The sequence below is a fragment of the Capra hircus genome, chromosome 16 (assembly GCF_001704415.2).
Source record: "Capra hircus breed San Clemente chromosome 16, ASM170441v1, whole genome shotgun sequence".
Classification (NCBI taxonomy): Eukaryota; Metazoa; Chordata; class Mammalia; order Artiodactyla; family Bovidae; genus Capra; species Capra hircus.
This window is the reverse complement of record NC_030823.1, coordinates 30,428,761-30,455,132: the sequence shown is the minus strand read 5'-3', so window position 1 is coordinate 30,455,132 and position 26,372 is coordinate 30,428,761. Positions and strand designations below refer to the sequence as shown.

Below are 26,372 nucleotides of genomic sequence, written 5' to 3'. Positions count from 1 at the left end.
GTGGACTCTCCGTTTACCATCCCAGCATCCTGAGGTGTGTGTGTGTGTGTGTGTGTGTGTGTGTGTGTGTGTGTGTGAGAGTGAGTGCATGCACACATGAGTGTACACATAGTGTACACATATGTATGTGTTTGTGTGTGTGTACATGCCTTTGTTTGTCAAGTTCCCAACATTATCCCCTTGGTTTTGCCCAGAATGCAAGCATGCTTTGGCATTTAGTGAAGTGGCCATTCTGCAGACCTTGGTAGGTCACTTACAGAAAAGTATTGTCTCAGGTCCCTCTTTTTCTCACGAGAGCTCAAGGAAAATATGAGGAAGTGAGGTGCCTACAAGGAATGCACATTATAAATTCCAGGCCATAATGCGCTGCTGGTTTCTTGAAAGTTTTCCAAGCATTAGCCAAGACTTAGGTGAAGAACAGTGGTATGTTCTGGGAAGGGACTGCTTCCTAAAGCTGCATGATGTTGTATAAACACAGCAGGTCAGGCTTGGATGGAAAGGCCACAGTCTGTATTAGAATTAAATACTACATCAGTTCTGTAATCTAATGTTCAGTTTCTTAATCTTATTGTGTTTTCTCTTGGAACCGTAACTAATAAACAATGCCATCTGTAAAAGTTACTTGAGCAATTTCAAGCCCCCGCTTTTGCCCCAGAAGTTAGAACTATGTTTTTTAATTAGAAAAGGGTGAAAGAGTGGCTCAATTTTGTGACATGGGTCTTTTAAAACATATTTATTTATTTGGTTGTGCCAGGTCTTAGTTGCAGCATGTGAAATCTACTTCCCTGAACAGGGATGGAACCCAGGCCCCCTGTATTGGGAGCACAGAGTCTTAGCCACAGGATTACCAGGGCAGTTCCTATGAGTCTTTTAACGTCTTCCTTCACACCTTTTATCTTCACGTACCTCAGGGTTCTGGGTGTAGCTAAAACTCTTGCCTGGTACCAGGAAGAGCCAAGGACAGGCAGAGGGACTTCAACCTGCGAGCCTGACTTTGTCTCTCTTGGAAACTGTGTTCCTAGGATCGATTGCCCAATAGTCCAGAGAATTCCAGCTCCCTACCTGTGGCTGTCACATGCTCAGCTCAAGCTGGCTGAGAGGAACTGATCTCCTCTGCTTTTTAAAAGTCTTTTTCTGTAATGTCCTTTTCTTCTTCTCTTTCTTCCCCTTCTCCTGTTTATCTCTTTTTTCCTTTTTCTCTGTCCCTTGGCCTCTGTTTTGTTTGCCTTTTCTTCCCCACTCTAGTCATCTGTGTCACCACTGTATTGAATGAAGTTATATGCTGAAATATCTTATTTTTATTGAACAGAGTTTATATAGCCCATTCACAGTTTTAAAAACCAGGTGAAAATAACATTTATCCTTCAAAAGCAAGGACTTCCCAGGTGTTTTGGTGGTAAATAATGCAACTGCCAATAAAGTAGATGATGAAGACATGGGTTTGACCCCTGGGTTGGAAAGATCCCCTGGAGGAGGGCATGATGACTCACTCCAGTATTCTTGCTTGGAGAATCATGAACAGAGGAGCATGGTGGCCTAAAGTCCATGGGGTTGCAGAGTCAGATACAACTTAGGGACTGAGCTCACAACTGTGCTCAAAAGCAAACAAAACTCCAGCAGTCCTTTCCCAGTTATAACAAGTTCATTTTTATTTGTGTTTGTTCATTAATGTATTAATTGGTGTATTTATTAGATATATTCCATATCCAAACACTGTGCCATTCTCGTAGAATCAGTACGTATCCTCACTGGGCTCACCGTCTAGTCAGGAAGAGAGACCTGTTTGTGACAGGCAGTTACAAAATGAAATAAAACAAATGCTCTGATGTAAGGGCAGGTGTGGGGACCATATGGAGGGGTGGCCCTGATCATTCAGGGTGGGGAAGCATGCTCAGGGCGTGCTTCCTGGGGCACTGGCTCTTGGAAGTGTTTAGGGTAGGGGGCAATGGTAGGTGGTGGTGATTTAGTCACTAAGTCATGTCTGACTCTTGTGACTCCATGTACTGTAGCCACCAGGCTCCTCTGTCCTTGGGATTCTCCAGGCAAGAATACTGGAGTGGGTTGCCATGTTCTCCTCCAGGGGATCTTCCTGACCCAGGGATTGAACCCACATCTCCTGCATTGGCAGGTGGATTCTTTATCACTGAGCCACTGGGGCTTCCCTGAGCAATGGTAACCTTCCCCCAATAAGAGTAGCCCACATGATTCAGTACATGGAAAAATCAGTAGTCCTTCCACGTCTTGGGAGCCGAGCTAAGAGTCACCTCTGGCCTAACCCTTGATGAGGGTTGTGCTTTTCCCCTTTGACTGCTCTACTCAGTCTGAATTTGCTTAGTTGCAAATTGAAAGTGAACTCAATTACATCAAGATTCAGACCATTTGATTTTACTTTCCTTTGATCATAAAAATCACCAAGCATTGGATAGAGCAAGTCTGTGTGCATATTGAGAAATTATTCAAATGATCCTTTCCTCTGCTCTTCATCAACTCATTGACTGTTAACACGTTTTCTGAATGGGGCAGCCATAGCTGAAGAGCTGTGAATTCTCTGGATGTGATCAGTGCAAGATAGAAAACTCAAGGATAGAAAGGGAAGCTGGCGACATTACCTCCTCCGGACTTCTTCCATGTGGCAGGCAGAGTTTAAACTATTATTTGGTGACAGTTGTGCCTCCTTCATAAGGTTGTGGTCAGGATTAAATATGGCAACACATATACAAAGCTCTTAGAATAGAACCTGACTCAAAAACAGTAAGGAATATGACGATGCTCCATTAGGATGTCTTGATGTCATTTTTCAGCGTTCTCTCAGGCTGAAACTAACCTCATCATGTCAGCTCGACTCCAAGTATCATTATTTGGCTTTGAATGTGTTATCAAACCACCCCACAAAGCATACTTGAGGAGTAAGTATTAAAAGTATTTTCAGTCAACGTATTTACATGTATCTGTATGTAGGAATAGGTTTCCCTGGTGGCTCAGTGGTAAAGAATCCACCTGCCAATGCAGGAGACACGGGTTGGATTCCTGGGCTGGGAAGATTCCCCTGGAGAAGAAAATGGCACCCCACGCACCTGAGTATTCTTTCCTGGGAAATCCTATGGACAGAGGAGCCTGGGGAGCTAGCCATCTAAGCAGTCGCAAAATAGTCAGACGTGACTTAACAATGAAACAACAACAAGCATATGTAGAAATACTATCAGGTTAATGGTAAGACTTTATCATTTATTATCAGATATTCTTTAAAGGAATATTTGAGCTCTGCCTTGAGCTGCACATCTCAGAACTAAGAAATCTAAGGGTACCTCAGTCTTTTCTAAAGCTTTTGGGTGGCCCTGCCCCTTTGCCTTCTAGTAGCGCAAAGAATAAAAGAAGACAGTCACCCTGTGCTGAGGGGCCAGATTTAAGCCCCGATAACGGGTATCATGGAACACAAGCAGCCTGCTCTGTTTGCTGAGTCTCATCACACAGGGCAGAACCCTGGATGAAGGCGAGGCTGTAAATTACGGGTGAGGAAAAGGTGGCTTCTCTCAGGCCCCGGTAGCACTGGTGTGTGCAATTCTCTTTTGCAAGAGGTCACTGAGTCAAACGCTGTGGATGGATAATTTTATGGCCACTAATAAAATTTATAGCCAAAGCAAGCTAAGATAATAAGGGTAATCAAACATCCAGCCCTGGAACATAGGAATCCCATCATGGCCTCTTGGTGCTGATGGGGGAGGGGGTGACTGGACAGCATGGGGAGTTTATCAGACTTAAGGCAGCCGAAGGGTCTGAGAGGTGATCTGTGTGCCTGGGAGCCGTGAGGACGGGGCCAGATCTGGGACCAGACTCAGGTTATGTGGCACTGCCTCTGTTCTGTGGACAGCATGCCTAGGGCTATAGGAAGATTAACCAAAGCATTAATGCCTAAAAGTCAACAGTGGCATAGGAGAGGATCTGAACCAACCCAGTTCTAGAATACTCCATCATGGAAAGAAGGTTAACCCACAGTTCAGGTGTGACTTGACGTGAGTGAAGTCACTTGAGTGAAGGTGAGGAACGATAGCATTTGACTTGGCAAGTGTGCAGAATTCAAATGGGGTTTCACCCAGGGGTCCAGTTCTGCTGGGGGCTTTCTTCAGCCCCTTCTGGCTCTCCTGGTTTCCGCCCTCCGACTGCCTCTGTGGCTGAGGGCTCTGGCTGACCCTGTCTCCTGTAGGCTGCGGGCATATGCTGGTGGGGTCCTGTCACCGAGGCTACCCTGCAAACTCGCCCTCAGAGTCTCTGGACCCTGCAAACTCACCCTCAGAGTCCCTGGAGGACTCGGCCCCCTTCTCTGACTTGGCCTAGACCCTCAGAGTCCTCTGAAATGATAAAGCAGGTACAGGCCACCTGGGGCAAACTGAAGAGGATTAACTCTTTGATGCTGTGGTGTTTTTGTTTTGTTCCTTTGTTTTTATTATTGTGGTAAAATAGACATAACCTAAACTTCCCCCTTTGGTGTTTCTGGATAGAGAATCTTTTGTCCCTTAGGTGAGTCTCACACGGAGAAAATCTCAGCACCTCTGCTGTGTTCCAGGAAAGGCCTGTGTTCCAGCACAGTCTCTAATACTACAGGACAATCTCTTCTTGAACTACTTCTTCAAGTGATTCTACAATATTCGGGAAATATTTAGAGCACCTGCTATGTGCCAGGCATTGCTTTAAGAGCTCTGAAGTTTCAGGTACAACCAAATGATTGAGTTGAACCCTGGAGATGTTATCGTGGTTGTGGGGCCGTGTTGTGAATTAAGGGGAGCACTGTCCTTCCAGCTTTGGTTTCTGTCCACGGGCTTTTTTTCTTAGTCCTTTCAGTGAGTAGATTCTCGGGCTGTCCCTTTAGTCAGCAGTCTCCTGGCGGCCTGCTTGTTTGTTTTTTAATTGTGGTAAAATGTACACAATAAAATTTGCCATTTTAACAATTTGTAACTTGCCGTTAGTTCTGTGGCATTGCGTGTGTTCATGTGTTGTGCGGTCATTGCTGCCATCCATCTCTAGACCTTGCCCATCTTCCCAGACTGAAACTCTTTCCTCCTCCAACTCCCTCGTCCTCCTCCCCAGGCGTCTGGCAACCACCGTTCTACCTTCTGTCTTTATAAACGTAACTACTCCAGGTGTCTGATACAATTGGAATCATACAATATTTGTCCTTTTGTTGTTGTTGTTAAAACATCTTTAGACAAGATTAGTGGGAAACCCATTTTACTACCATAGTTTTCAGTAGATTTTCTTCAGGCAAAAAGAGCCAACAGTAGTTAACTTGCTGCAGTGTCTGCTGAGACTTCTTAGCAAGAACCTGTGCTGTGACATCAGCTCTGCCCCCTTTACAAATCCTGCTCAGGAAGGATGCTCTCCACTGCGCATGGGACCGGAGCGCCTTTGCGGCATGCATCCCTTCCGTTCCGGGCAGGTCTGCTTTCCAGGGGGAGAACAGGCGGGCAGAGGGAGATTAGGGTTGAAATGAGACCAAGTTTGCCCAATCACTCAGGGCAGAAAGCACGACAAGGAAAGAGCGCAGAGGAACAGCTCAGTGAGGGCCGAGGGCAGCCAGCCCAGGCCACACTAACCTGCACAGACACTGCAGAAGAAGAGATCATTCAGGCTTTGGAGACATCCCAGTGCTTCCCTAGTGGGTTGGTAATTCCTCTTGTTTCTCTGCCTGCCAGGATCAAATGAACATAACTCATAGAAGGAAGCACTTTGGTCCCCAGAAGGAGTGGTTGCAAAGTAAGAGACACACATCCATGGCCGTTGGCAAGAATCCTCTGTGCTACTGTCCTTGCCTCACCAAGTGCAGCTGCTTCCCTAAGGGGAGCCTGCTTTGGAGGGGAGGGGTGCGGGGGAGGGGGCCTCTGCCAGAGGCTGTTACAGCCAGCCGCAGAAGTGACTCAGTGAGGACTGACACATTCCTCCAGTGAAAGCAAAGACTCATATACAGAAAGGGGAGAAAAATTCTGTCTCCCCCCACTCTCTGATATGAGCAAAAACTAAGTAAGTTAATGCAGTCTATCTCACTGCAATGTGATTCCTGGAGGAGGACACTGTTCTCTATTACCCTATTATCACAGCTTCCTATTACCCTATGACTGAAATGCAGGGTCTATGTGGTCAGCTGTAACTGTTTCCCTTTGGGTTGGAGGTCCTTTGTAGGTTTGTTTATCTCATCTATATTTTACATATGCTTTTTGAAAGTGTATTCTGCTGGCCTCAATCCCTAAGAGTGCAGCGGCTGACAGCATAGGCAAGGCCAAGGGCTGGCGTTAGCTGGGTCCAGTCACTTTCAGGATAACTGAATTAGTTTGTACATACATCAAAAATATTTATTGAGCATCACTATTTTTGCAGGTGGCTCAATGGTAAAAAAAAATACGCCTCCCATGCAGGAGATGCAAGTTCGATCTCTGCGTCAGAAAGATTCCCCTGGAAAAAGAAATGGCAACCCACTCCAGTATTTTTGCCTAGGAAATCCCATGGACAGAGGAGCCTGGTGGGCTACAGTCCATGGGGTCGAGAAAGAGTCGGACACGACTTTGTGCCTAAAATAATAACTGTTTTCAAAATCATAAAAAATATTAAGTAACAGTGTAAGTAGTAAATAACAATAAAGGAGCTACCCCAATATTAATCGCCTAAGAGAAAATGCTTTACACGTTATATCCTGGGATTTAGGGTCATAATGTCATTAAATACAATGACTGAGTGGGATGCGTTTGCTGTCCATAAATGTCTCTACACAGGAAATGGATACTGTGGTGTTTTCTGCTGCCTCAGCAGAGTCAAAGGGAGATGGCTTTCTGGGTCAATAATGCCATTTAAGATGAACCCCCAACCTGTCACACTCTAGAAGCTCTCAGATGCCTTCCTGTCGGTGGGGAAGTTAAAGGTCAATGGCTTATAGATTGCGCTTTGCAATGTGAAAGCCGCTTTGGTTGATAATAGCCAAACATCTTTTGTCTTGATTTCTGTGGTCACGGTCATAACCGAATGTAAGATTTGAGACTTCGTTGTTGACCAGTATGTGGCTGCTCGTCCTGAGGTGTCAGTGCAAAAATGTAAATATGATTGTAAGACATGACTCTTGCCTAAGATGAAAGGTAAGGGAGGAGCTTTATCTGTGAGGTCTGTGAACACTTCCCTGTGCACAGGAATGTTAGTGAGGACTCCCACACACACCAAAGACCCCATGTGGACAAAGACGCACGTGTGCAGATACAAAGGCCTCCTCCTCCCTGTGCCTGCTTCCTCTACTGCCTGTCTCCTGTTTAATTGACCACCACTCGAGGGATGTGATGTGGTGTTTTGAAAGTCAGATACTGTTGTGTTAGTGAAACCATCCAGTGTAACTGAGATGGGGAGCTAACTGCAGGTTTTAATCAGAGCTAAACCAAACAAAATCCTGACGTAAAAATCTAGTCCCCCTAAAGTTAGTGACTAGAACCCCCTGGCAAGTTTTCAGTTGCTGCTCCTAGGCTGTAATGTACCCACATAATCAAGATAGCGAATCCTTTCCCCTGGAACTTCACATTTTTTAGAATGTTAACATGGAGAGAATGAGGTTTGGGGATTCGAATTTTCCCAGGAAGAGTCTGGTAGCTTTCACAGTGTCGTGAGAGAAGAAATTAATTCAGGACAGTCTGAAAAGGGAGGTAAACGGTAGTCCTTTACTGAAAAGAAGGCTTTTGATTGCAGACTGTTTCTGTCCACTGCTGCTGTCTGGACATTTCCCCACACAGTGGGCTGTGGGGAGGGGGCCACCAGAGCCACCGTGAGGGGTCAGTTAAAGCCAGGGTGGTGCTTGGACAAAGTGTGGAGAACAGGATGACAATGTCTCAGAATCAAACAAATCGGGGTCCAGTCTTGGCTCCTCCTCACTCGCCGCTCTCCCCTGAGGAGGCACCCTGGCTTTCTGACCATCAGCCTCTTGGAATCCAGTTTCCACAGGCCTGCAGTGGGGCTCCATGGGACCGACCGCTGCAGTCCACTCCTCAGCTCCACCCCGCATGCCGCCCACCTACCTGGCCCCACCAAAGGTGGGATTGCTGCACAGCTGGTGAAGGGGTTGGGGTTCTCCTCGCCCTGTAGAGGAGCAGAGTCTTCCGGGCAGATCTGTCCAGAACAGAGCCTTCATTATGGCTGGCAGCGAAAGAGCGGGCCCTTCTCAGAGAGACTTGCTTTTGAAGTGCAGGGGGCCTCTGGTTGGGGGGAAAGGCCACTGCCCTGAAATAAAATTCAGAACCCAAGGAAGAGTAAGTGATGTTAGGTCAGTGGTCTGCCGCCCAGGAGGGTCGGCTCGGGAATGCGGGGTGGGGCGGTGTTAGTTCTGTCACAGGGATGATCAAGGAAGGAAATCGGAATCCCTCAGGGGCTGTAGGGTCTGCCTCGCATGGCTCCTGAGACCCAGCTCTGGCTCAGGAAGCGGTGGGGTGGAGGGAGTTCACAGTGAGGTCTCTCAGTCATTCCTGTTGTATGACTGGGGCTGCAGCCTGTGAGCCCACCCGGGGCCTCTTCCCTTCAGAAGGAGGTTGGGAGGGACCCAGGTCTAGCACCTGCTCATCCAGGAAGGCCAGCAGGTGAGCACAGACACCTGCCTCCCTTCCGGTTCCCTGAGGACCTCTTTGACCTAAAGATTTGGCTAGAAACACATTTCGGAAGCTCCCCATTGCCAAATCACAGACAACATTCCTACATCCCTTCCTCCTTATTTTGGAGAGGGGGAGGAAACATTGTCTTTCTTTGGCTGACTGCAAGTTTTTTGGTCTAGCTTTCTTTCAAATCTCTTGAGGTCAGTGACTGTGGTAGTTTAATTGCTAAGTCATGTCCAACTCTTGTGACCCCCTGGACTATAGCCCACCAGGCTCCTCTGTCTATGGGATTTCCCAGGCAAGAATACTGGAGTGGGTTGCCATTTCCTTCTCCGGAGGTCAGTGACTAAGTAAAGCTTATTCCACGTAATCTGCCAAGTCTGATTCCCAGGTTATTCAGTAAACTTTAGTCACCGAGATGAGATCTTACAATAATTTTTAAAAAGAATAAAGAATATAGTCAGAAATCTGCATTTCCATCTGAACTTCCCTACTTAATGGCTGAACAGCCCTGGACAAATTACTGACTCCCCTGAACCTCTCTTTTCTCATCTGTGAGATGGGAATAATAGCCAATTTGTCTGTCTAACCTAATATTGATAGTTTCAAATGAGGTTTGTAAGAGGAAGAAGAGGTTCATTATCACCAAAGAGGTCAACAGGTATTAGGGCCACCTTTTTTTCTGTTAGTGGCGCTGTAACCATCATAGATATGGAGCTTTAGCCTTCTCTGCTTAATGTATGACCAGTACAATGACAAGCTATCACAATTTCAGAGAGCCGCAGGAAGAATTTGGATGGGAATAGTTGTTTCATAGCCAAATTTCAGCCAATTACCTGTTTCTGCTATAGTGGAACAGTTCAGTTACAACTTATGTGTAGTTTGAGGAGTTGAAGAAAAGGGACATTTTCATAGCAAGCATGACAGTACCATGGTAAGAAGAGCTCCATCAAAACCCAGCATTTCAAAGCCTATGCTCCAGTGTGTATATGAAAAATCATTGCTCATCTGACAAGGGGGCTCCCTCTCTTTCAGAATAGTCTAGAATATGATTTTATTTGTTCAGTTAAAGCAGCTATCATTGCCTCTGTTGAGAGCAAACCTAGTTGGGCTATTTTTCAGAATCACAAAGATTTGACTAAAGGAGAGAGAACAGATAGGAGTTATGCTTTAGGCCAGCTATTTTGTGGATTATCTTTGTATATGAAACTGATGGCCAGTGAGCCAGTGAGTTGTACACAGCTTTCAAGGGAAAAAAGGTAAATATGGAAGATACAGGAGACTCTAAGAAATGTTAGCATATGTGCCTGCCACAGTACCTGGCATGTACTGAGTACCCAGTATGTGGCTGTTCATGTGAAGAAATGAACAAATGAATTACAGGTCTGAAAAAGAGGCACCTCTTGATCCCTGAACTAGCACAGAGTGGAGCCAGGACGCTACACTTCAGTGGTGATAGGGAGAGGGAAAATACTAGTATATCCCAATAGGCAAACGAAATAGAAATACAGTGATATTTTAAAAAGAACTAAGACTTCCTTCCTATGTAAAGGACTTAAGGAAAAATATTTAATTAGATAAATATGAGAAGTAGAAAATAATAATAGCTCAGATTTATTCCAAAAATATGTTTTGGACATCCCAGCATTGTGCTGCTCTCTGGGACTATAGTGGTAACCCTTGATCCACTATCCCGGGGCTTTTGTGTAGTGAGAGTCCATGCTGTTTGTTGTTGTTTAGTGGCCAAGTTGTGTCTGACTCCTTGCAGCCCCATGGACTATAGACCACCAGGCTCCTCTGTCCAGTATTCTGAGGAATACTGAAGTGGGTTGCCATTTCCTTCTCTGGGGGATCTTCCCAACCCAGGGATCCAACCTATGTTTCCTGCACTAGCGGGAGGATTCTTTACCACTGAGCTGTCAGGGAAGCCCCAGTGACCTGCTCTTGAATGCATACTAGAAACCAAGGTAAAGATATTGAAGGAAGGACTGCAGTTCTGTAAAAGTTCCACAGAGGCTGGAGGGAGATTGGAAGAAGGCTTCTCTGAGAAGTGATGCTTGAGCTCGAATCTGAAGGAAAAGTAGAAGCATTCCAGATGGAGAGTGAAGGCACTTGCAAAGACCCTGTTGCAAGAGGAGCCTGATTGAGAAACTTGAGGGAGGCTGGAATCCTGGAGTGCAGGGATTGAGTGGGAGGTCAGTTAGCATTGCTGTAGCTGTTTGTATATTATTTCTAAAAGTTTGTAATCCCTGAAGAAGACACTGGGTGTTCATTATAAATAACATGAACTCTTAGGTGGGGAGATCATGCAGCAGTTGGCATTTGGGAGGGTGCCCCTTCCCATTTTGCAACAAGCAGAACAAGACATAGAGAATGCTCCAAAGGAACCACAGGGCGAGCTCAGCCAAGCTCTTGGGGGCTGTGATGTGATGGAAGGCACGTGGTGATGGAAGAGCATGGACTCAGTTCAGCTCAGTCGCTCAGTCGTGTCTGACTCTTTGCGACCCCATGGACTGCAGCACATCAGGCTTCCCTGTCCATCACCCCCAGAGCCTGCTCAAACTCATGTCCATAGAGTCAGTGATGCCACCCAACTATCTCGTCCTTTGTCATCCTGCCTTCGTCTTCTCCTCTTGCCTTCAGTTTTTCCCAGCATCAGGGTCTTTTCCAATGAGTCAGTTCTTTGCATGGGGTGGCCAAAGTATTGGCCCCCACCAAAATCACAACACTGACCATGTCTGGAAAGGGGGAACCAGGAGGAAGGGCAATGAACCAGGGACATGGGCAATTTAATTCTCTATATGATTTGATTTCTTTTAAAGTATATTTTCTAAAATATAAAATGTTAAATTTTGTTTTTTGTAATCCCTGTCATATGTTTGACCATTATTTGATTTTTTTCCTATATGTGTAAAATTTTTCTTTTGATTAGGAGAAAGAAGGGAGGAGGGAGAAGAGGGCTAGTGCTGGCCTTGGGGTCAGAATCCTGGTCTCAACCAACATTTGTTTGGGCAAATCACTTCTCTGCTCCTCAGTTTCCTTAATTAAGAAAAACAGGGTGACCTTGATATCACTTCTAGCTCTAAAACATTTTCTAATTCTAATTTCCACGAGCAACTGAGGGGACTTCCCTGGTGGTGCAGTGGCTACAAGTCTGTGCTCCCAATGCAGGGGGCCCAGGTTCTATCCCCAGTCAGGGAACTAGACTGCACGTGCCTCAGCTGGGAATTTACATGCTGCATGTAGGAGTTTGCACGCCACCAACAAAAGGTCCTGATTGCTGCAATGAAGATCGAAGACCCCTTGTGCCACAGCTAAGACCCAAGGCAGGCGAATAAATAAATAAAAACAAAAGCAACTGATTATTGAGTAATTGTATTTAGAGGCCTAAGAACTGAGCATCCCATGTCCATTAAGAGTCCTCTAAGAGTTAGGGTTAAAGTTCTCTCTAAGAGTTAGAGTTTCTTGCTTGGCACAAGGTAGCCAATAGCTCTCTTTTAAGGAGGCCAGTGCATGGAAATTCATTTGCTGGGTGACTCTTTGAAAAGCCGTGGGCCCACAGGACCCTCGCACTCCTCCTGGGCCAGACTCAGGAGCCTGGAACTGCCTGGAAGCCCGTGCCTCTGGGGTAGGCCGTCATGTTATTTGCCACACATCCTACTGTCTTCTCTGTGGATCCACAGGGGGTCTGCAAGGACTGTTCATACATAGAGAGGCAGAGGGATGCCATTCCCTGCCCTCCAAACGTCAGATTACAGTGACATTAATGAAAAGGAAACAACACACGCAGAAGATCAGACGGTAGCTACAGCCAGTGAATGCATTTTATAAGTGGTAACAAATCGCGCAACTCACGCAACTGGTTTCCTGCCTTTTTTTCGGTTGTCTTTGTGTATTAAAACCAGTGTCTCTTGGATTGTAGCTGGTTGATGAAAAGAAAACGGTGCTACAGATTTTGGAGTTTTATGGGGGGACATTGTCCAGGATGGCATCGTGTACCACCAGTGTTTCATCAACACCCACTTTGTGCTGACAAGAGAGTGCATGGTGGTGGCCAGGTCCCTGATCGTTTCAGCTGCCCCCGCTCCAGCCTGCCTCGTTCCTCTGGCAGAGTGGCAGTTGGCTGCGGGGAGCCCACACCCCGTGGGCAGCATAGGAAGCCCCAGGGCAGCAGTCCCTGTCTCTGCAGGGGATGCCCTCCAGGCCGTTGGCTGTCTTTCCTGCCTGCTCATTGCTTTTGCTGATGTAGGCTGAGTTTCCTTACCGTGCGTTTAATGAATGAGAATAAGAAAGTGTGTGTTGGCAGAGCTACAACTGAATAATGCCAAGGCTTTCCAAGTCAGAGCATGAATTGAAGCAGAGCAAAGTTTCAAGTCTATGGGGCTCAAGAGTAATCGCTCTTCTTCTAATAATGGAAAGTACAAATGTTTTATGTTCAAAGGTTAACAAATGGACTCTTTCACTGGCCTTCTGGCCTGCTCAGTTACAAAGTAGAAACTGTTCCTGATCTTTGCCTTATTGCTCTTGTATTTTCTAGGTAATTAGAAACATTTTCCACTCAACATTTAAGAGGTTTGAACTGCCTGGAGACCAGTTTTTTTTTTTTTTTAAAGAAACTAAAAAGTTTCCTTAAAAAAAAAAAAACAAAAAAAAAAAACCAACAGTTTTTCCTTTTGTAAGTAGACTGAAGTTGTAAAGTACCAGGCTTTCAAAACAGCACACTTAGACTTGCCTGCATAATTGTTGCATTTGTCATGGGATTAGCACTTTTCAAAAGTACGTTTCTATACAGGTATCTAACTTTGCCCAGAAGTATGGTTCTTCATGGTCTATTATGTGCATTTAGGCAAAATGGACCCATCCCCATCCACTAGCATTTGCATCATGAAGTCAATTATTGCCAATAAAATGGAAACCATTTATCTTAATGAACCAGTAGGAAAATTAAGTCTGTTGAAATGGTCTAAACCCTCCAAGAAAAAAAAATTTAGTAATTCGTGGTAGACTATATCTATTTTTATGAGCTCCTCCAAGTCATCTCTTTTCTGACTGCCTATAGCAGCAACAACAGTAACAAATAGTGTTTTGTTTAATTTCTTAGGTTCTTCATTAGCAGGTTCACTTCTGCCTTAATAAAAATGATATCTTTGTCCCACTTGTCTATTTGAGAGCACTGAGGGCCATTCCGGGTAAGAAACCAGCACTGGTTGGTCTTTTTGGTCTGGTCTTGGGCTGCAAACAGTGTTGATTAATGGCTCCCGCTTTCACCTCCAAATGGAAGGGAGACACAGACGTAATTGAAACTTACAATGTCAGAGGATCATTTTATTCCATTACATTTAATGAAAATGAGGTATACTAGCTGAAATGCAGGAAAATGGCCTCAGAGAAGCCCTAGACACGACATGTAGTGTGTACGTGTCACGTGTCACTGAGTGGATGTGGGGAATGTGTTCCTCCCAGTCCCCCCAAACCCTCCATCCCCATCTCGCCTGCACTATGGCATCGACCCCAAAACAGAGAGGCTGCCAGTGGTGGTCAGGAAATGCCATGAACCACAGGTAATGAGCTCGATATCCGTTTTCCTTGTCAGATCTCCCAGCTGATGACAGAGCCTGGCCGGGAAGGCCTAACAGAGGCGGCGCTGAATCGCTACAATGCAGACAAGCCTTCGGCCTGCAGCGGCGTCCCCGCCCCGCAGGGCTCCTGCGTGGCCAGCGAGACCTCCTCGGGCACCTCGGTGGCTGCGTCCTTCTTCGCCAGGTAAGAGAGGTGTCCAGAGCCTCAGTTCTTTCAGGTGAGCCCACCTGGTTAGCCTCTCAAGCTGACCAGTTTAGCTAAAACACCAGCAAGAGTTTGGGGCTGTCGTTTGACTTCGCTCCTTAAGTCACAGCTTCTTAACCTCAGCTCTTTGACATCTTGGGCCGGATAATTCTTTGTTGTGAGGACTGTCCTGTGCTTACAGAATGTTCAGCAGCGTCTTTGGACTCTACTTGCCGGATCCCCGTGGTACCTTCGCTGGTTGTGGTGGTTGTTCAGTCACTCAGTTGTGTCTGACTCTTTGTGACCCCATGGACTGCAGCATGCCTGGCTTCCCTGTCCTTCACCATCTCCCAGAGTTTGCACAAACTCATGTCTATTGAGTTGTTGTGACAACCTAAACTGTCCCCAGACGTTGCCAAACTTTGCCTGTGTTGAGAACCTGTGTTGAGAATATGTGGCTCTAAAGATGGTCTCCACGGGATGTGGACTTTTATGGGTGCAGCCCCATGGCTGGTGTTTCCAGATATGTATTCTTATTACAGAAAATGAACTGCTTAAAATTTAACTATTAAATGCATGTCAGTTTTCTTCCTTCTTGACAGACTAGCTGCATAGTTGTCAAACTATCCAGCTAATTCCAGAAACTTAAAAAAAGAATGCTGAGAAATAAAAAAGAAAGGTATTTCAACAATGTTTTCTGCCTAATTTTAGCAACACGGCAGAGACAGGGCAGGAGACAAAGGACAGCTGGGCAGGAAAGCACTTCAGAGACGGTCTAATTTGATCCCTTATTTTATGAAAGAGGAAACTGAGGACCAAAGTTAAACTGTGAGGTAGTTTATAGCAAAGCCAGAAATGGAAACCAGATTCCTCTGCTTTTTCCTCTGTGACTCATTCTCTGATACTTGGAGCTGAACCATAGAAGGCTTTCTGTACCTAAGATTCATAAGCTCCTCTTCCCTGGGGGCTTAGTTGGTAAAGAATCTGCCTGCAATGCAGGAGACCCAGGTTCAATCCCTGCGTCAGGAAGATCTCCTGGAAAAGGGAATGGCCACTCACTCCAGTATTCTTGCCTGGAGAATTCCATGGACAAAGGAGCCTGGCAGGTTACAGTCAGTCCATGGGGTCGCCAAGAGTTGGACAAGACAGAGAGACTAACACTTTCTTTCACTTTCACTTACGTGTAGAAAACTTTCTGTACTTAAGATTCGTGGGGCCCTGAGTCAGTAGAGTGTATACTAAATAGCATCAACCTGGGTTTGAGTTCCTGAACTGCCTCAGTGTACTCATCTATAAAATGAGGGTAATACCTATTCCTCAGGGTTGCTCTGAAGAGTAAGATGATTGTAAATTATAAAGTATATGCTATACAAATGATAATCCACTATGGGCTTCCCTGGTGGCTCAGCTGGTAAAGAATCCGCCTGCAATGCAGGACACCTGGGTTTGATCCCTGGGTTGGGAAGATCCCCTGGAGAAGGGAACGGCTACCCACTCCAGTATTCTGGCCTGGAGAATGCCATGGACCGTATAGTCCATGGGGTTGCAAAGAGTCAGACACGCAACTTTCACTTTCACGGATGTCACTGCTGCTGCTGCTGCTAAGTCGCCTCAGTCGTGTCCAACTCTGTGCGACCCCATAGACGGCAGCCCACCAGGCTCTGCCGTCCCTGGGATTCTCCAGGCAAGAACACTGGAGTGGGGTGCCATTGCTTCTCCAACGCATGAAAATGAAAAGTGAGTGAGGTCGCTCAGTTGTGTCGACTCTTGTTATCTTTAGGAATGGTAACATCCAAAGCACAAATCTGATGAAAGGACTCTGATTAGGAAAGGAGTGAGTTAGAGGAGGAACAGAGACTGACATCTAGGATTAAGACACAATAAAGCGAGCACACGGGGCTTGTTGGAAGACTAGTTTTGAGGTCCCAATTGTTCCTTGGTGCCATGTGTATTGTCCTAGGAATAATTGGGCCAACGTGAATGTATAGGACATAATGGGAAACATGTATGTAGTGGCTGCCTGTCCATCATGTTAGCTCTTTCTGTACGTAAATTTCTGTGTTGTCTGGGACCACTGTGCAAGGTTACTGGGAGGTCATATTCAAGGAAAGGAGAAAGAGATGGAACAGAATATAAGGAAATGCCACAAGCACAGAAGAGCCCAGATCCTAGGTAGGCTATTAGAACATGTCCGGAGGAGGGTGACCAAATGGTGAGGAACAAGGAAGCCACATCCTGGCAGGTTTATTCTGGAGATGGGAGCCCTCGGCTATCTCATGGGCCATCACATAAAAGAGGAATTTGGATGGTTGTATAAAACACCCTATTATGTGGGCAGAGGCCGAATGAAAGCTAAAGATGAAAGGGAGGGCTCTCTCAGCTCAGAATGAACAAGAACTAGCTCACAATTCACACTGCCCCGGGAGAGAGCAAGGTCCCCGTTGCTGAGGGAGACCAAGCTTGTATTGGGTGACTACCCAACCTTGTTTCTGGCAAGAACATTCAGTGCCCAGATGGGAGTTGATCTCCTGAAACACTGAAATGCCTTCAGTTCAGAATCCATCTGGAAATTTTTATAGATTGACTAACTCACAAAAAAAAAAAAAAAAAAAAAACCCACCCAGAAAAAGGCTTTGACGTAGGAAGAAATAAGAGGCTATGGGCCCTGATGAACACTGTTTAGGGAGAACAGTGTTCTCTGTTGGGAGGAAACCAACAGTGTTGTCAGAGTCAGGGAGAGGATGTCAAGATATGATGGACCTGGAAGGCCTGGGTGCAGGGAGAGGATGTTAAGATGTGATGGACCTGGAAGGCCAGGGTGCTGGACAGAAGGTGCGTGGAGGCCAGCTTTCATGTGGATCAGAGGAGGATTGGAAGAATGGTGAATGCCTGGCACAGATGGCCTTCCTAAGACCTTTACTTGTACACCAAGGAGTAGAATGGAAACACCAAGATGGACCCAAATGAATGGGCCAGTGATGTCAGCTGGGGCTCACCCTGCAGATGATGTTAGTGATAAACAAGAACTCTTGATTTCCGAATTGCAGGGACTTCTGATATGAGCTTTCAAAGAGCTGGAGAGAATTCAGAGGGCTGCCTAAATCCTTGTTATTGCTTTCTTTGTGATGAATTTTGATAGCACTTGAAGCATAATGGTTTAAGGCATTAAAAGTACATGGCATGTTTTTACTGCCATGTGTGAAATAGATGGCTAGTGGGAAGCTGCTGTATAGCGCAGAGAGCTCAGCCCAGTGCTCTACGATGATAGAGCGGGGGGATGCGGTGAGGCGGGGAGGAGGCTCAGGAGGGAGGGGCTATATATATATACTTACAGCTGATTCAGTTTGTTGTATAGCAGAAACTAATATGACATTGTAAAGCAATCTTATATGTATTATATATAATGAAAAGGGATCAGGACTAATAATGGAGATGTAACCTTGCATGCCATAGCTGGGTAATCAACGTTCATATAAGAAATACTTACATATAGATATAGGAAATATAATTGGTTTATTACATAAATTAGCAAAATAAATCTTTTAAAATAATTTTTACTGGCGTATAGTTGATTCACCGTGTTGTGTTAGTTTCAGGTATACAGCAAAGTGAATCAGCTAAATATAAATCATCTTATATTGAAGAGGGAATTTAGCATAAAATATCATCAGCTAAAGAGACAATGGCAATGTCACCTGACTCCAGTCCTCTTGCCTGGACAATCCCATGGAGGGAGGAGCCTTGTGGGCTGCAGTCCATGGGGTCGCGAAGAGTTGGACACGACTGAGCGACTTCACTTTCACTTTTCACTCTCATGCATTGGAGAAGGAAATGGCAACCCATTCCAGTGTTCTTGCCTGGAGAATCCCAGGGACGGGGGAGCCTGGTGGGCTGCCATCTCTGGGGTTGCACAGAGTCGGACACGACTGAAGCGACTTAGCAGCAGTAGCAGCAGCAAAGAGACTAAGTATTTCTTTTTTAAAATGCACATGGCCTGAGTTTAAAGGGTTTGCAGTATATAGTGAAGGGGAAGTACCGTGTGAAAAAGAATAATTCTTTAAATATATATATATTTGTATACTTTAAATATATGTCTCAAGAATGAACATATATATATATATATATTACCCCCCCCCCCTCATTACCCTGTTTGCTCTGCTGTTCTCGTCAGTAAGTGTTGGGCCTCATATCTCTAGGAAGGGAGGCAGCATACTGACAGCCTCTCTGTCACTGATGGAGACTGAAAGCAGAGGGCTGAGTGATCTGCCCAAGGTCCACACTGTCAAGAGAGAACCAGGGAGGTGCCTCACATCGTTAGGTTCCCAAAGGCCCACGTGAGAAGTCAAAACCAGCTGGGCTTATGCTGTCAAACAGTAAACTGAGCTCGCAATCAGATGAGCTTTTTGTTTCTGCTGCGGTGCAGCTGTGTGAGGTGATGGCAGAGGTGGCTTTCAGTGAGGGTAAAATCTGGATCTGCCACTGGTGCCAGAACTGGAGACAGGTTAGTGTTTACGTGGAACCAGTAAAGTTAGGCTTTATGTGGAAGAACAGGAGTATGGAGACTGGGGGCAGAGCCAGCTCCTCGCAGCTGTGCTCACCGCTCCTCAACTCATTTGTCTTGAGCGTGTGAGGGACACACCTCCTCTAGTCTGCAGGGCTCTGGACTCCGCGCAGCTCCTCCTGAGCACAGGGGGGCCGGCCTTCAGGGATGGTGCTGGCCTCATTCTTGCACCTAGGAGTGGCGCCATTTGCCAAGTGTGTGGCCAACCCTGGCTGACGTTTACTGAGCCTCAGTATGTATCATTCACTGTACTGAGCGCTTCGTGGGCAAAATCTCCCTTAATCCTCAGAGTAACTTTGTGACGTGGATCCTGCCACTTCCTCTGTTTGATGAGCAGAGAAAGAGGTGTCCTGAAGTGTCCGGCCCAAAGCTGCTCAGCTGGAAGTGGCAGGGCGGGGAGTCATCGCGTGCCTTCTCACTGTGAGCCTTGATGCTGTTCTCTATGCTAATGAGTAGGCCCAGGAAATACTTTACTGCAAGGCTTTCCCACCATAATCATGAACTGATGATCATTGCTGATAAAACCCTAGAAGTAAGTGGGCCCTGCAATCAGTTTGAAAAGATAAGCAGAACAGCGACAAAACCTCAATTTGTTGAGGGCTGCAGATGTCCACATATTTTTTTTTTTTTCCGTGATACAAACCTTTCTTTTAAAGTGTTTACTTTCTGGAGCTATGGGTAGAGTTCTGAGTGGACCTTGTTGCATTTCAGATTTAACAGCTATAAAGTAAGAATTCCAGTTCTGAATAATACTTTTGACCAGGGCTGCCCCTCGGGTGGTCTCTCAATAGCACATACTTACTGGTCTGTGGGAAGTGTGGAAATTCAGAGGAACAATTTAGCAACCTCTGTAGCAAGTTAACAGGAGTTTTATGCCTGTTGAATCTAAGAATGAAAAAGTAGGGCTTGAATGTAATTAGAAATAAAAAGAAAAAAAGATTCTTTCACCAGATAGTTTCAGAAATGTGGCTTCAGAAAATGCATCTGTGTGTGCTCAGCTGTGTCTGACTCTTTTGCGACCTCATGGACTGTAGCCCGCCAGGCTCCTCTGTCCATGGGATTTTCCAGGCAAGAATACTGGAGTGGGTTGTCATTTCCTCCTCCAGGGGATCTTCCCCTTTCAGGGATTGAGCCTTTGTTTTCTGCATTGGCAGGTGGATTCTTTACCACTGAGGCACCTGGGAATCCCCTGCTTTAGAAAATATTGAAGCCCCAGTAGCTTGTCCTATATCTCCCTTGCCAGACTTCCTTATTTCTTTAAATATGAACATTTTGCGACCCCATGAACTATACAGTCCATGGAATTCTCCAGGCCAGAATACTGGAATGGGTAGCTGTTCCCTTCTCCAGGGGATCTCCCCAACCCAGGGATCGAATCCTGGTGTCCCGCTTTGCAGGCGGATTCTTTACCAGCTGAGCCACAAGGGAAGCCCAAGAATACTGGAGTGGGTAGCCTAACCCTTCTCCAATTGATCTTCCTGACCCAGGAATCGAACCAGGGCCTCCTGAATTGCAGGCAGATTCTTTACCAACTGAGTTATCAGGGAAGCCCCAAGTTTAAGGTATACATGGATTACCTTACACATTTGTCTTACATGTATTGTGAAATAGTTACTGCATAGGTTTACCTAACACCTATCACCTGATACAGATACAGATACAAAAAAAGAAAAGAGAAAAAATATTTTTTCCCCTTGTGATGAGAACTCTTATGATCTCCTCTCTTAACAAGTTTCAAACATGCCATACAACAGTGTTAACTATAAGGGGAATCAGATGAAGTTCGTCAAAAGTACAAACTTCCAGTTATGAGATAAATACCAAGTACCAAGGCTGTAATGTACAATATGATGACTATAGGTGAGAGTTACTTAATTATGTACTTTGTGTTTTAAAAGTATGAAGTGCATGCATGAAACCCTATAAAAACTCTTGGGTGAATCCTCAGCATTGCAGGTTGAGGTAGTGGAATCCTAATTTTAATTTGAAGAGCAGTGAACAATTTCTGGATGATGCCTAGAACTGCCAGGAACTCTGGTAAATTAAATGAATCTTTCAAGTGATCTCATATCTTTGCATTGATGTTCTTTCCCAAATAACCTGACCGATAATCATATTGTTGTTGTTTTAAAGCTTCTGGAGGATTTTAATCTACATTCAGATCAAGTATTGGAAAAAACAGTGAAAATTGCCAGAGATCACATGAGCTTTGTTAAGACAAGTTCAAGTTTGGCAGAACTAGTACTGCCATCTCTGTGGGGTTGGTGAGCACATGGGTTTTCAGACGCCGCTTGTTATTGTAATACTTTTTTATTTGCAGCTTTTGCCTCTACTGTACAACCTTTGTAAGACTGTATGTAACTTTTTACCAAATTCAAATGAAAATTTCAAGTTAAATTATATAAAGGGCATTTCTGGTTATTAATATTTTTTCATTTCTCTGTTTGCTTAATGTCAGTAAGTCCTGTACATCTGTTTTTGTAGGTTTTGTTTGTTTCATTGCTGAATGCCTTCTCTAGTATTCTGGCCTGGAGAATTCCATGGACTGTATAGTCCACGGGGTCGCAAAGAGTCGGACATGATTGAACAACCTTCACTTTCATGTTCACTTTCAAATCCTTACTGTCTGTCTGCCTGCTCATTGTTGGGTCCACCGTATTAGTTAGAGCTTCTCCTTCTCTTTTCCTCTGTTTTTCCGGTAACAGGGTTCTTTTGTGATTATTGACTCTCTTCTGGAAGATTCTAATCTTTACACAGTTTTTTTATTTTTTATTTTTTTTACTGTTGATTAAAAAGACATAGCTCCTGGAATTTTCTTCATACATTTTTATGTTCACCTCAATATCAGATTGTCCTCAAAGTTGTTTCGTAGGGTCCACTTGCTCTGTTTTCTCTCTCTGGCTTGCCAAACTTTCTCATTTCCTTTTGCTGACTTTTTGCCTTTTGCCAGAACTCACTCTTTTCTTAGGGATGTTATTATATTTCTGTCCATCTCCGCCTCTTGTGCAGTTTCTTCCATCTTTGTTCTTAGACCATTCCTCATATCACCTAATGGCTTTTTCCGAGGCCCCTTGTCATGCAGCTGACTCTTATGACTGACTTAACCAGCATCCCTTTGAGGCCAGAGATTGCTGTGGCATTAAAACCTAGACCAACTCGGATCCTGAATCGGGGCTAAGCTGAGCTGAGTGGGCTGACACCCAGCTCCAAGGCCTTACCCTCATATGCGTCTCTGTGTTCATCTCCCCACCCACCCCACCCCCCCATCACAAGATCTGCTCCTGGTACTCTGAGAAAATGTGCTGCTTCACACAGCCTACTGCTACAGAGGAGGTCCTTCCTAAAAGCCATTTTCCACATTCTCGCTGACAGGCAGCTCAAATAGTGCCTTGTTTAAACCAGGTACAGCAGATGCTTTTCATATATAATCTTGCACAGTGAAGGCTTTCTTTAGTCCCTGGGCATGCTGACACAGAGCAGTAGTAGTTGGTTATTTGCAAGGAGCTTATTAAGTCAAAGAAGGATGAGGAGTGTGAAACTGCTCACGGTTCTTCTGTTCTTCCCTCAGGTACAATTCCCTTAGGGATGCTCGCATCTTCCATTATAAATGCATCAACACTTATTACCAGAGAAGAACTATCCTAAACACGCCACAGTTGGTCTCAGGCGATCCAGGAGGAGAAAAATGGAGCAGGGTGCACAGATCCGACTCTTCTCCTGCTGATTCTTTGTGGAGATGGGGCAGACTTTCTGCCCCCCGTTTTGCAGATTAGAAGTTCATTTCCAGCACCATGTCTATTACAATAGAATAACTTTACAAAAAAACCCCAAAACAAACAAACAAACGAAAAACCAAAACAAAACGAGAGGGGCTTTGGGGAGCTCATTTTGTGGACTTTCTCTTGATGATTATTGTATTTTTCCGTTTTGTCTGCATTGATGTGTACACCTTGGTCTCCTCGCTTGTTCTGGGGTCTCATGCTAACTCACTGTCTATCCCTTTCCCCTTTGCTTCCATGAACTCTCCTCCTCCCCGACTCCATCTCCCTGTCTGCCTCTTTCACAGCTCCCATGGAAGTGGGGCTGCTATTGACCCTTGTATGGAACACCTGTGGTCAGGTCTGACATACATAATTGTGCCCTTTACCCTCTGGCTCAGACTCGACTGGCCGAGCTGTGGTGCCTCTCGCTGAGGTGCTCCATCCATCCAAAGGGACATCTACTTCTCAACTGCTCAAAGATAAGGTCTGGGCTTGTATGGCACCAGCCGCTCCTGCTCCTTCCTTGGGGGCTAAACCGTGGCAGGGCAGAGATCTTTGAAGTCTTGAAGTGGGAACCAAACACCTACCCTGTTTTCTTGTTTATTTATTTCTGTCAAGTCACAGCTTTACTTAGGAAAGACTCCATGGACTTCTCAGAAAAGAAGGGACTCGTGCCCTTGTATATTGATGCCGTGCATGTTTAGGAATCAGAGCTATATGAATACAGTTTCACTTGAACACACAGCAGTCGCAATGTGAAAGGAGAACACGAAGAAGTCAAACGTGTATTTAGCGCCGTCAGATTTCAGTGGCCCCAGGAAGTAGTTTAAGGTATTTGCTGCGTGAAGAAGTAAATCCTTGATTGTTTATGAGAGACAGAGACAGCGCTGAAGAAAAAGTGGCCACGATTCTACACTATTATCCTTTGTGTTCAAAAAAAAAAATCCTAAAACACTTTAAATATATGACCCTAACACCCAGTACCCCACCCCAGCGAGCTTCAGGACTGTTCTGTTTTGAGGTGTGCAGACCGTAACAGAAATGGCACTCATGGCTTGGTCCATGCCATTCTGAACTGATGGTCTCTGCTAAAGGAAAAAGTGTTTGCCACACTTCTCATCTCCTGTCACAGAGGATGTGTGAGATACGGCATTTCTGACTTAAACGAGTCCTTTGTTTGATGGGTGGCCAGTTGGGGTGCTGGCAATCAGCTAACAACATCTGGGAATCATTTGTAGAGCTTTCCCTCAGCTGAAAATCCAATTCATGCCTCGAGGTGGATGTTAGAAGGCAAAGCAGTTCAGTGAGATGGAAGGATCCCGGTGATTCTTGTCAAATATTCTCAGGGTTAGGCATCCTGGTTCTTATTGTACAATTTGAATGTCTTTTCTACTCATGCAAGAGTAGGGGAGAGGAAGAAGAGTATTGGATAAAGAAAGATGGAGTGGGCCGTGGTTGAATCCACAGTCTGCCACTGACATTCTGACTTTAGGCAAGTGACTTAATCTCTCTAAGCCTCAGTTTCTCCTGCTAAACAGAGATCATCATATCTAGTTCATAAGATTATGGGGAGGATTAAATGAGAATGTGATCCACCTTTTAAGTGTCACCTAAATCCTAGAGATGATGTTAAGATGGCATTTGCTATGTGCTGTGCTTAATCACTCAGTCGTGTCCAGCTCTTTGCAATCCCATGGACAGTAGCCTGCCAGGCTCCTCTGTCCATGGGATTCTCCAGGCAAGAATACTGGAGTGGGTTGCCATTCCCTTCTCTAAGATTTGCTATGAAAAGGATGAAATTCTACCCTCGTGGGAAATCCAATGAATTCTCAACATTCCCTTTGGAGCAGGCGACTTGTGTCATTCCTACCTTTATATTGTGCTTACATGGCACCTTGTAATCCAGCCTAATGACTACCTAGGGACCTCCATGGTGACTGTAAGGATCCAGCATCATACCTCCGAGCAAAACTGCCATCACAGGGGACGGAGGACCACGACTGGCTCGTAAAGCGTCACCTGGAAAGAATGAAGCGCCGCTGGTGGTTGAAAACATCAGTGATGCACAGAGAGAGAAATTCTGTCCTCCCTGATGGGGCTCTAGCTAGCTGACTACACACTTCTAAATCCTTCTTTTTGTGGTTTTATAGTCCTAGCAAAACTCTCAAATAAGAAAGAAAAACAAAAGGAAGAGAGGATGAAAGGAGCAATGAAGAATTCTATGACCATATACCTTGGTAGTGATTCACGGGTGGGGAGCTGGAATTCTGCCGTAACATTGACAATGAAAATTAACCAAACAGGAAATAAACTAGAAGTGAAAGAGGGAACTAGTCACTCTCTTTTTTAATACCCTCGAGATTAGAATTGGGAGCAGAAGAAGGAGGATTTGGTGGCATGGAGTCGATTAAAAAGAATAGTAGAATGACCTGTGTCCTGAAGGAGAAGATGGATGGGGAGAGGACACAATTTTATCTACTACTTATTTCAAAAATGTGTTTCCTATTCTGCACTTTTGCACCCACCCTGTTGGCAATACCTCTGTAGCTTGTTTTTTCCTTCAGTTCTTTTCTCATTTAAAACTAATAATAGCCAATGTTTATTGAGGGTTTCTTGTACACCACACACTATTTTGAGTTCTTTACATGAATTTAAACTTCAAAAGTCCCCACACCTTGGCCCTCTTATCATCCCATTGTTTAGCTGTTGAAACTGAAGCACAGAATGAAGTAACTTGATTGCAGTCAGACAGCTAGAAGCACTTCAGTAGGTTATCTGATTCCAGAGACCATGAGCCAGAATGTCAGCTCCATACAGGTGGGGATATTTGCCACTTTGTTCTTGGTTGAAGCCCTAGTGCCTAAAAGAATCTCTAAGAAATGTTTGTTGGACGAAGGAACAAATGCTCTTAGCTACTGTGCTGTCCTGCCTCCAAACTCAAGATGGGCTGTGATGGGTGGGCATTCATGCGGTCTCGACACAAGGATGGTCAGTGAGACCAAAGCAGAGACGTGAATGCAGGGCACATCACTGAAGCCATGGGGAGAAATATTTCGAGCAACTACTCTATCCTTCTAATTTTGTTGCTTACTAAAATATTGCTTCCGGTCTCATTCGGAGTAAAAGTTAAGGGTTATACAGTGACTTGTCAGGCTCCTCTACCACCCTCCTTCTTGCCTGCTCTGATCAAGGCTCCCGACTTCTTTGCTTTTCCTCAAGAAGTGCCAAGGCCATTCCCTCCTCATAGACTTTGCTCTTCCTCTCTCCTCTGTTCTTTCTCCAGATATCTTCTTGCCTCAGCCCTTCTTTCCTTCAGATCTTTGCTCAAATGCCACTTAATGACAAGGCCCTCCCAGGCTTGCCTACTTAGGATCACAGATATTCAGGATCTGCATCTCTTTTCCCACATAATACTCTCTTATGAATATTTACTGAATGAGTGCATTTCAGAACGAAAGGGAGATGTGCTGCTAAGTCTCCAGAAGGTCTTCCACTGAATTCCTTTGAGAAGTTTACATTTTTTCCTGCTAAATTCAAAACTACCTGCTTAGGAATTAAATCATTCTTTTAAATTTGAGATGCTTGGGGGAGATAATATTGTGACAAAGCAGGGGAAAAGGCATGGTTGGAAAAGTGAGATTCTTATGAAGTTTTAAGTCCCTGGTTGTCTTTTTGAAAGGAGGC

General features: G+C 45.1%; 1 protein-coding gene across 1 annotated transcript in view; it reads left to right on the top strand.

Moving 5' to 3' along the window:
* Positions 1–26,372, top strand: part of KIF26B (kinesin family member 26B) — a 518,472-nt gene that overhangs the window by 231,884 nt on the left and 260,216 nt on the right. Inside the window, exon 4 of the mRNA XM_018060247.1 lies at positions 14,197–14,366. Within this exon, the coding sequence (XP_017915736.1) occupies positions 14,197–14,366 (170 nt within the window). The remainder of the gene's footprint in view (positions 1–14,196; positions 14,367–26,372) is intronic.